The sequence below is a fragment of the Aptenodytes forsteri genome, unplaced genomic scaffold, assembly GCF_000699145.1.
Source record: "Aptenodytes forsteri isolate BGI_AS27 unplaced genomic scaffold, ASM69914v1 Scaffold188, whole genome shotgun sequence".
In the NCBI taxonomy this organism is placed as follows: Eukaryota; Metazoa; Chordata; class Aves; order Sphenisciformes; family Spheniscidae; genus Aptenodytes; species Aptenodytes forsteri.
The window spans coordinates 1315918-1327563 of NW_008794371.1; the positions used below are offsets into that span (position 1 = coordinate 1315918).

The 11646-nt window shown below is 36.5% G+C and overlaps 1 protein-coding gene across 2 annotated transcripts in view; it reads right to left on the reverse strand.

Moving 5' to 3' along the window:
* Window positions 1–210: 210 nt before the first annotated feature.
* TPST1 (tyrosylprotein sulfotransferase 1) overlaps window positions 211–11646 on the reverse strand; it is a 22929-nt gene continuing 11493 nt past the window's right edge. The window contains exons 3-5 of one of the 2 annotated variants that reach the window (XM_019474088.1): window positions 4996–5046; window positions 2058–2105; window positions 211–627 (exon numbers count right to left, since the gene is read on the reverse strand). In XM_019474088.1, the coding sequence (XP_019329633.1) occupies window positions 2088–2105; window positions 4996–5046 (69 nt within the window). In that variant the 3' untranslated portion in view covers window positions 211–627; window positions 2058–2087. Of the gene's footprint in view, window positions 628–2057; window positions 2106–3130; window positions 3207–4995; window positions 5047–11646 lie in introns of those variants that run through there. The other variant, XM_009287274.1, reaches the window with a different exon arrangement.

Genomic DNA, 11646 nt, shown 5'->3' on the forward strand with positions numbered 1-11646 from the left:
CCAGGACATTAGATCATATCTTCTGAGTAATATATCAATATCTTGAATTATTTAAATCTTAACTGAGGCAAACACATTAATAAAAAAATAATCACATTTAAAGCATTTATTTTGAAAAATAAAATACAAAAGATCATTAAATTGTAATTGTACATGTAAATTATCTTTTTTTTTAAATAAAAGATATTTAACAATTTCCACTTTTGAATAAAAACAAACAACTGTTCCACCAAAAATCTTTTAGGACAAGCACAGACCACTCTTTTGAAAGCTTCATACATTTAAAACCAAACTGCTACAGAGAAAAAAGAAAAAAATATCTTTGAAGATGGGAGTTTTGGAATTAAGACAGAGTATCAATTTTGGAGACAGGCATTGCTTTGCATTTTTTAAAACCTTAAAAAAATGAATTGTGCAAGTGTAATACAGTTCTACATTAACATCAGTTTTGTTTGGGTTTTTTTTAAGACAGGTTTACATGCGCTCACAACAACAAAATTTTGAACAAAAACAGTATGAAAGAAAATGGGGAGAAGACTGAAAAAAGCAGGCCACGAGCAGTACACCTCACTGATCTAGTGGGACAGTCCTTGTAAGATCATTTCCATTGAAAAGGCAGCAGTCTTTCTAAAAAAAAAAAAGAAAAATGAAGTTATGTTTGAGCTTTCAATGTAATATTCTGTTTTTATCCCCGACAAAATTTTGTAATTACAAATAATGCATAATTAAGTGTAATGACTTATCTCAGTAGGTGAAAAGTCACTGTCAAGACTAACCACAGCCACTAAAAACTTTCCTGTAAGGAATGTGGCTGCCTTTTCCATCATTTATCATTAGAGTTACTTCTTGGAGCATATTTAGATGTTAAAAAAATATATATATATCTGAATTTGCACTTACATTCAAAACACTTGTGAAAGTGGGCTGTGTTTACATGTTGAAAGTGTCTCTCATTACAATGTATCAGTGGTAGTTACCACCAGAAGTTAACAGTTCGGTTTCTCAGAAATTGGACGGGAGCTTTAGATAGAAATATTGTAGTTTTAAATGCAGTTTTCAAAGAGGTAAGTGGCAACATGAAGTAGATGTTTCAGTCATTTTAACATTGACTACAGGAAAAGATTATGGTTTCCCTATCGATTTCAGAATTAAGGTCTGCAATTAACCTTTGGAAAACTTTCATATCCATTATTTCTAATTGTATGATACTTTTGGCTATATTTAGGGCTATAGAGCGAGCTATATTTATGGCCACATACAAATATCTACGCTGGGTATATTTGTGTGGCATGTTGCTTTTGGCTATATTTAAACTGGACGCATTTTGCTATCTTTTGTTGTCAAGCTAGAACATTTGATAACACAGTTGACAAGTAAAAATCCTGGATTAATACAGTAAATCTCGCACCATTCATTCATTGACTAGTCTGGAATTTACTGAGTTCCCTGCACAATCTTGCCATTGTTAATTCAACAACTAAAATGCAGTTTATGGAAAATACTGGCTATGGGACATATTAAAAGCAAATTTACAAATCAGCTCATCTTTAGCAGTTTCCTCTATCTAGAAAGGGCAATTGATTTAAAAAACAAAAGACAAAGATGATTAAGAGTCATCTTTAAAGTGTCACTATTTTGTTAAAATGGGGACCTGAATCTGTTGTGCAAGTATGCCATAGCACTGAAAGACGCACAGATACTAAAATGAACAAGAATCTCTGCTAAAGAATGCCTGGACAAGTAGCGGTATAGTTTTATGTACTCCTTTCAATTTCAAGCTCTAAAGTAGTGCTGACAATCCAATAGCATAGCAAATGCTGCTAATTGTGATGAGCCATGGAGAACTGCATTGTGATCCTTAAAGCACATGACCTATGCTTTTGTAGCTCTCACCACTAGGACTTACCTCAATGTAACTTTTACAGATTCTGAATCAAGATCCATATCTTCATATTTTTCTTACCCAGAATCTTACATGGAGTTACATAAGTTTAAAAAAAATCACCTTAACTAAATCAAGAGCAGCAAACGAGCAGGACTGCATGCTCTTTTATTACCTTCTGTGCAAGAAATATCCATTGTCTCTTCTATTCCATAGGTTCAGTCTGTCAAGTAAATAATTAAAATGAAATTAGCTATTTTACATTAGAGGGAAAAATATCATTATCAGCACCAATGCTTGTACTCAAAACCATCTAGCTGTTTAGTTACATTATGTTAACTTTAGTATAATAATAAAGGAGAACACTATCAGCATCAATTTCAATTCCAGCGTCAGTTCTTACGGTTTAAGCAATATTCTCGTACTTTTTCACAAAGCTTATTTTTGCTTTTTAGATGATCTTTACTCTGGATAAATCTGCTCAGAGTTTGGTAAATACTGTAACCATACCAGGCTAACTGTATAAATCCACCTCCTGAAATTTAGGAGAGTCCCATTTTGAAACCTCCCTATCAATATGGATTGGAAGAGGACATTTACTAGTAATAGTGGACCAAGTTCTTTTGATGTATCACAAGATAACTGCAAAATACAAACAGCATAATTTAACCGATACTGTAGGCAGATCAAGGATCATTTATTTTGCTAGCACACTATCTATACACAGCGTGCTAAATCTTAAAGATAGCTCATCTCCCTGCATTTTCCAGAAATCCTTATCAGCGATATTTAATATCCTTCTGTTCTGACACACCCTATGCTTGCAGCCTGATATGCTGCAACTTCACCTGTAAGGTTGTAGATAAGCTTGAAATAACCACAATAATTGCATCTGAAAGCATTAGAAATAACTACAGCACACTTTCTCAATACAATTTGCTGACAATGACTTTTAAGCAGCACACATTTAAATAGTTGTCTTGCCGTTAAGCTGCATAGACATTTTGGCCAGCAGTTGAGAGTGAACAATGCTGTGAGCAACAGCACATTTAGCTGCGTGGTGCCAGGTTCTTAATGGTTTTCTATTAGCTGAGCACAACTTGCAAAGCACAAGCACTAACTGTTCAAAGGGTGAGAGCAGGCAAACATCCAGTAAGAGCGAAGCCCACATCAGAGATCACACAAAGATTTATCAGAAAGATTTGGTGTCCACAGCAAAAAGTTATATTCTGGAAACATGAAACAGACACTACAGCTATTCGACTTTACTGATCCATGTTCATTTTATCTTGCCACGAGACTTCCTTTCTACTGTCTTCTTTGGCTGGAACAAAAGAAACCAATTTTCCTTTTTAATCAATTAATTTTCATTTGAATGAACGGAATAAGGCAAAATGCTTTGTTTGCACGTGGTAGATTCTCCTGTGTATTCTTCAATCTCTACATCTAACAAAAGTCATAATCAAAGAGTCCTTTCCTAATACTGGGGAATCCAAAGTCAAGAAAGCTTGTGCCCATTAGTTTTGGGGTTTTTTTTCTTTTAAAAGTAAAGATATTGCAAATTATTTTACTTTTGATAGGCTACTTACACTTACATTCTAAATAAACTTCTGTACTGTATGTATTATTAAGGATGGGAAATTTGAGTAGAAATATAAAGTAACGCAAGCAGAGATACACAATTCTGGAGGCAGAGTGCCTCTAAAAATGCTTTCTCTCCCAATTCTGCAATGCTATACCCCTGTATATGCAGGAGGAATTGAAAAAAAACCCCAAGTATTTTTCTACTTAGCTTTACTTCAACACACCCTGAGACAGCAACAGTGATGAGCCACTTCCTGTTTTTTCTAGCAAAGCACAATGTAGAGAGCACTTTAGATGGCATTCAGACATTTACCATCAATTATACAGTCTACAAAAATCGATATTTTTTGAGCCTAGTTGAGCAGCTCTTACCCAAGAAAACAGAACCAATTGCTACGTCCTACTTATTTCATATAAAATATTTCATTTAAGCAATAAAATACAAATATTTTTGTTATTTCTCTGATAACGGTGAATTAAATGATTTGCTCCTTGTCTAGACTGTCTGCTCTGATTTTTCATGGCTAGATTAGCAGAGCTTAAATCTGCAAGGCTATGGGAGGGAGAATTAATTTCACTATACACTGGGGAGGAAAAAAAAACAACAAAACAAAACACACAGAGAGAAGCCCTTCAAGCTACTGAAACAGAGCACTCCAACAGGCAGCTCCATGGAACAAGTCCATCTTGAGTGCTCTGTTACCTTCAGGAGACACAGAAGAGCTGCCCAGCAGCAAGGGATGCCATCTTCCAAACTGAACTCCTATGTCCGTAAACAGGCTAGTGGTTACAGCCCAAAACCTTTCCATCATGTCTACATGAGGAAAGGGCACGAGGTTGGAAGCATGCTTCCCACACATTCACATAGCTGGGGGAAGGTATCAAGAGATCCTGCGGTTTAAGAGAGCTCCATGATAAGGATTTTGCTTTTTCAACTGCTACTGCAAAGGTTAGGTCCCTTAGGTAGCTGATGACAATTAATAGCATTTAAAGGGTACCAGATTATGAATTCTCAGTAAAATCTGGAGTTCAATAGCTCACTTGATTATTAAATCCACACACCATCACCATCCATGGCTGAATGTTTTTGTTTGATACAGCAGTATTTCTTCTTAAAAATCTCTCATTACTTATCTCTGCTCTCTGTACTGTACTTGCTTTAAACCCTTCCACGCAAGGCAACAAAAGATAAAGCTCCTCTACAAATAACAAACTTTGCAGTTTGGTCTACACAAAAGGAGAGTCAAACTTTCCTTGAGTTTCACAGCAATATTCAGTCAGCTCAGGTTTACAAGCACCATACTATTAACACTGGAGTTACACATGCACTCAAGAGAGGCTTGGGACTGCTGAGTGCAAGAGCACTGGAGATTCAGTCTCATGGACAAGCTATTCTCTTATAGTCTCTAGTCAACTATTCTCTTATGATCAAACAGAAAATCAAATTTATGAAGAAGTGGTTCATAAAGACTGGTTGCATACTGACTTGCCGCTACACCCGCAAAAAGGAAACTAACCCAATACTGTACCTGTGGCACTTCTTTAAGAAAGTCAGGAAGCTGAAATTCACCTTTATAGACCTGGAAAAACAAAAAACAATATACTACTCAAAGCCAGCATTCACTACTGTTTGAAATGCTAAATAGCTTGTTAAGGGGGAAGAAAAAAAAAAGAAAAAGGATTCTTCTGGGTTATTAGCGTCCAGTAATGCTAAAACAGATCTACCTAAACTGAGCACAACCTATTTGTAAAAGCAAGTTTTATTTATGAGGCTTGGTCGTCCGCAGTAGTTCTACAGCTGTACGCTCAGTCCCAGGCTTGCTCTGTACTCAACACTGACCTTGTTTGCATTAAAATGGCAGAACTCTAACTCGTGTTACATTTCAAGCTTGCTCGAATTCTTAATTAAGTCCTGTGTAATCCATTCACTATGCTTTTAGAAAAAGATTTTTAACAGGATGATTAAATATGCTAAGAGTAAGTTGCTACAATACATACTTTTCCAAAGTTTATGTAACGAATCTGCTGCTTCACATTTACAATCTTCAATAAATTAAGTTCCCTTTGGGCTTAATTACAACTTAGAATTAAAAGAGTCTCCATTTAAAGTCTTCTGAAAGAGCTACCTGTCATGATCTCATGGACTGTGTCAGAACTGATATACCAGCCAGGCAACAACCAACCTTCAGTTCTCAAACATTTATGTTTTACAGTTTAGAAACTCAAATGTCATGTAATACAACATTTTCTGATGCATCATAGTATGTCACGTACAAAATATATATCATTCATGCAAACAGAAGTATCACACCTGAACAACTGGTCCCACCTTACTATGCTGTCAAAGGAAAGTTCTGTTAGTTTTCATAGAGTTTATGGAGACAATGCGACTACAATCAAAGTCTGGAAGCGCTAATAACTTAGCTTTCAGTTCTGTTAAAATGGTCAACACTCAAGGAGTGTCAGCATCTCCTACCCTATTTTACACATATCTATCCCTTTATTCTACATATCTAGCTGGTGTAATTTTCAGGTTATAAGAAAGTTAATATATTTGCTTTAATCCTTAAAGATACCATTATAACAGGTACAGGTATTTTACTAGCAATTTTCCCCAAGTATTGCATGTCAGACCTTGAGTCACTCAGCAAACATACTGCGTGAGACCAGACACTTGAACTCCTTCCCCCACAGGCTGTAACCACACATCTGAAATCCCCAGCTCCTGGTAGGAGAACACAGGATTGGATAAGGCTTAAGGCTTCCTTTATGATTTTCATACCATTTAGTCATTACTTTGCTTTTCATCTACAGAAATGTAAAAAAAGAATCAGTGGGATAATCCTTTTCTATACTAATAGACGCAGAGATTTAATAGCTTCATACACAAGTACAGAAGAGTTCCACGTACTAGTAGGGCTGTCAAAGGTACAGCCAGCAACTCTTATGATTATGAATTTCTACAACAACTGTAGCCTCATTACCAGCCTCAGTTCATGAGAGTTTGTCATTACCTCAATTTCTAATCTTTTAGAGCATAATACTACTTTTGAAACAACACTGTTTGGAGAAAGAGCAAGCAATAAATATCCTCAAACATACCAACAGCCACACCAAACAAGTGTTTCCACTATCTGACCAATTAGGAAATAAATGGGCAACATATTGTCTTCTCTCTAGAGGATACTTCTTAAAAGCTGTTTGTTTCTGAGATTAAACTGGAATACATTGGGGGAGGGGAGTATTCTGTATTTTTTTCCCCCCAAAAAAAGCATACTTGGAAGAGTTTTACCATCTACTGAAACAAAGAGACCGAACACCTTAATGTCATGAGTTCTTTCTAGTCTTGTATAGCTGTAATCATATAAAAATCAAAAGCCACAAACCTACTTAGAAACATTCTGTAACGCCATAAAATGGAAGCGGGGCTACTCTAAAGCCTCGCTCAGAGTTGCCCTCCCTGGTTTGCAAATTGCGTCAAAGGAAGAAGATTGAGGAAGTCAAGGGATGCTTATTAACAATATCCATTTTCTCCGCTTTGCTATGAATAGATGACCAGAATATAAAGGCGCACACATTTTGTCAATATACTGCAGTGGCCTAGGACTGCAGCTGAGTCAGCTTAGAATTTCCTGTCTGTAAGATGCCTCACCCCAAAACAGGCCTGAAGCGTTAAACCATATGACTCATGTGGAGTGGACTTAGGAGCTGACAGTTCTCATAACTCTTTATCACCAGGCTAAACATATCCAAACAACAAGGCCTCACTAAGACCCAACATGAAAGTAGGAATTATTATACACATACATTGCAGAACTCTGTTCTTTCCGATATTGCACGTTTTAGATAAAATAGAAAGGCTGATTCAAAATGATAGGCACAGCTCATTTATATTCAGCTAGGGGGTACTGTCATTCCCATGGAAACCTTAATGAAAGCCACACTGGTCAAAAATTCAGTGTGTGGCTTACTGGAGCCGAGATATACTATAAATATTTATAAATGAAGGAGAGTATTTCATATTTTCAGCTTTTAACTAAGCCATTAAAATGCAGGCTGTGTTCTAGAGAGCAGAAATGGAAGTTACAAATCAACAGTATTATCACATCAAAAAACGCTACAGAACAACCTAGGCAAGGTTCACAATGAAAACCATCTTTTATTAGACTAGTGCTGACACTGGAAGAAACAGACAGGCTTCTTCACCTTTTCTGGCAAACCACTGCAGTCATCTTCTGGGAATTCTTAAAAACAGTTAATGATGATGATGGTACATTGTGACCAATTCAGAACCAAAGTGACCAAACCCATGTTTGTCTCTCTGGAGGCATGCTTCTTTCCTTCTCCTGCAATTACGACTTGGTCTAATTTTTTATATTATATATCTATCTCTCTATATGTCTGGTCTAAAAATCTTACCATTTTAATGCCCTTTGTAGGAAAACAGCATTTGCTCCTAATCAGCATCAATAGTGGATAGTCAAGGGTATTAATTCATCAGCAATATTAAGAAAAATAATGACGCTAATGTCATAGCCTGGAAAGGTAAGAAAATGTTTCAGGGGCATTTGATATTATAGTCACATTAAATATCACAACTTACACACTACAATATACAAAGGCAAATCTAACCAGTGGCAAGCCAAAGAAGATTAGGTTAAACGCACAAGTGTGCCTAATTTTGGTTTGGAACTGACATTATCTAGAATGCTGGTTTTGTCAAGATTGAGACTGCATAGAAACTGGTTTAAAGTAGTTCCAAAAACATAAGTGGTCCCTTCTGAATCAAAACCCAAGAATTTCTGCAATCCAGAAATTCTGAAAACAATTACTCCATTTGCAGCCAAGGAAATTAAGAGGTTTCAGATTCAAAATTCTTTTCTGACCAATTTCTAAGTCTAAAACACATTATTCAGAGAGTGGCAGCAGAGGCGCAGAAGCAGGACATTGGAATCATTTCCAGTCTAAGCAAGAATTCAGTAAAATTGAAGAGAAATGGTGTTTACCATTTCTAAGGGAATTATTTTGCAAGTCCAAATGGATTTCCAAAGGGGGGGGGGGAAATCTGAAATCTGTGTCAGTTTGTTGTTCATGTTGGCAGTATTCAAGCTGTTTTATTAAAAAAAACCCAAACAACAATCTTACAGCCAAACTAAATGCATATTATTCTCAAAAAGAGATCAGAAAACAAGTTTCACATCCAGTTGTCTGAGAAAACCCATATAAATACACAAGAAAAACTTAAGAAGTGTAACCTCAGAAGCGTAACCTGTAATTCATCTTTATAGAATATTAAAGCACTCCTTTTCACCCACTTTCAAGCCTGGTTTAGAAAGAGTCACATTATATTTGGTCAGTTCCAGCACACAGAGATAACGAGTCTTTTTGTCTAAAAGTCAGCCTGCAAGTAAGTGCACTTGGGCTTGCTGGATTTTCAAAACATCAAAGTTGCAGAGTACAAAGCTACCGATGTTTAATTGTCAAAAAAAAAGAGGGAACACTGGCAAAACCAGAACAGAGCCCCTTTCTAGAGACAATCCTTTACTGCACAGTACATGGAGGTACCCTCATCTTGCTCCTTCAGACTTTCCTCAACTTTTAAGGCAGCTTACAAGGCTTACACAATTCTTCACCTCTTTGTTGGAATTGCCAAGAAAGGGGACATCGGAGATATAAAAAAACCCAGTAGGAACAACACAGAGGCAAGATTTTAGACAGGCCTATGAATGTCTGCCAAAAGACAGCTTGCAACCCTACCTAATTTTGTGTTTTGTTTGTTAATAACTCTGTATGCCTTACTAATCATATATATACATAGTTGGTTTAAAAAAAGAACAGATATCAGGACCTCTGGAGAAAAACAATGCAGTTAGGAATCCACATGCTGGAAGAAACACTCGCTAAAGAGGGTATTAAACAAATTTAAAGGACACTGAGAAAGTCTGTGGTGTTGGTGGTCACAAGACAGATGAAATAAAAAGCCCAATTTTTGTTTTAAATATCAGAGAAAATGCCCACAAAGCCAAATGCCTTTATGCTTAACTTAACCAGCGTAAATAGAGATGCACGGTCTTGAGCAGCCTGTCATTACAGCATACCTCACAATTACACATCTTTGACAACACAAGTAATTATTCTCATGCATTAGTATAAATATACTTCGCACCCTTTATCATAGATTGTTTCTGTCTTTAAAACCTCAAATACAAAGTCTTGAAATCATGACTGTCATGGACGTCTCCTGCTGTTAAGAGTCGAGACATTTCCTCACAATTTAAAACAGGCACAAACCAGGAGTTAATAGAACTGTTTTTTCCTCTAGATGTTACTGCAGAAAATACCATCAACAGAACATAAAACAGAGATAGATAACAGCTCCTGGATGTGATTAGAAGAACCCACACATATTTAAACAGTCATGATGAAAACCATAGCTTTTCCTATAGAGTTGTGTATACTTCCGTCTGTCGATCTCTCCAGGGCAAGGAATGTAACTTCATGAAGAAGTTAAAAGAAGTGACTGGAGTATGTATTTCAAGCATACAAATTCATTTAGTGGGAAGTATGTGCCAAAGAAAATCTGATGTAATATGTTGCAGATGTGAAAGGAAACCACTTAGCCAATCATAACATAACAATAAGCCAGTTTCTACTGGGCATAAGTCAGTCTTGCAGTTATGAGCTGTTCTCCACTTTCAGTATATTCTGTTGAACTGCTGACATACACTTTTACACAAACTCACAATATTGGTGAGGACATATCAGACACTTCTTACGTGGAGTGATTCTACTTTTGTAATTCATCATATAGTGATTGGGCTACCAGTTCAGACAGCTTCGTTACTGCATTTCCTGCATCATTTGCAGATGAAAACTCCTGTTAGTTACAGGAGGTTATTTTCCTTTATGTTCAGGATGTAGAATTTATTAAAACTCTAGGGGGAGAAAAGTAGTCAGTCATGTATCTATAAGGAAGGGACCCTTGCAATCAAAACAAAATGAACAGACCAGCAACAGACTTACAAGAAAACCACAAGATAGCACAATTCTGCAGTCACTGAATAACTAAAGGTTGCCTCTTGAGGAGGTGACGTGCAGAGATCTGCTGAATAGCGCAACGCACTTCAGACCTTGTTCTCTCTGCTCTGCATTCCTTAACCGAGACAAGATAGTGTCATAAAAGATAATATTGTCAGGCCTAACATAAAACAGATAAACAAAGAGTTAATGGCTTTGTTTATTGAAAACATCAGAAAAATCTGTTATACTCATGTTAGATTTGTACTCCACCAGCGCAGATGCTGTCAGATGTCTTATTTCATAACACCACATAGCACTTGGAGACCAACATAAGAAGAGATGATGTTAGCTTCACACTCTGTTACTTCCTAAAACAAAACCAGAACTAAGATGACAAAGTACAAACACTGGTTGCATCTCATTATTTTTGTGCCAAAAATAAAAAAACCCCAAACCTAACCATTTTGGTGTCCTAGGCAGGTAATATTAAAGTGAAAAACCCAAATTTAGCAGAAAGCATTGTTTTCCTTGCATTACCTACAAGCACATAGAAAATGTAATTCAAGCATTGTACTTTAGCTGGTGAGAATCATCACTTTGTTTCCAGACTGAAGGAAAAAAAAAAATTTAACCTGTACACATGCAAGTCACCATCAGGGGGACAGAAAAGGAGAAAAGAAGAAAAACAAGAACAGGACTTAACTGCTTAGAAAGCTTCGGGGAAGCTAGTATTTTGCACCACACTAGCCATTCCCTTCCATTTTTCTCCAATACTAGCCCTTGTTTTAGGCACCCTTACACTGTCGGTTCTTACCTTTGGGACTAACAGCAGCAGCTTTGAAATTGCTGAACAGTATTTTCACTGTGGAGTATAAGTCTAATTTGTAGTCTTTTCCAAGAAGTGATAGATTTTGCTCAGTGTAGCGTAGTATAAATGCAGTTCTACAAGCAGCATTTAAGGACATTTTCAAACAAAGACATCATGCAGTTTAAAGTTTGGAATTTTTAAAATTATCTTCTACAACTGGGCAATACACAGACTTCTAATCATAAAATACTGAACTGTCTGCATTCAAAAGAGGCTTTGCAGCTACGAGGATGTTTTGCACCCTGACCAATTTTCATATTTTCATTCCACTTATCTTTATGATTTTGTATGT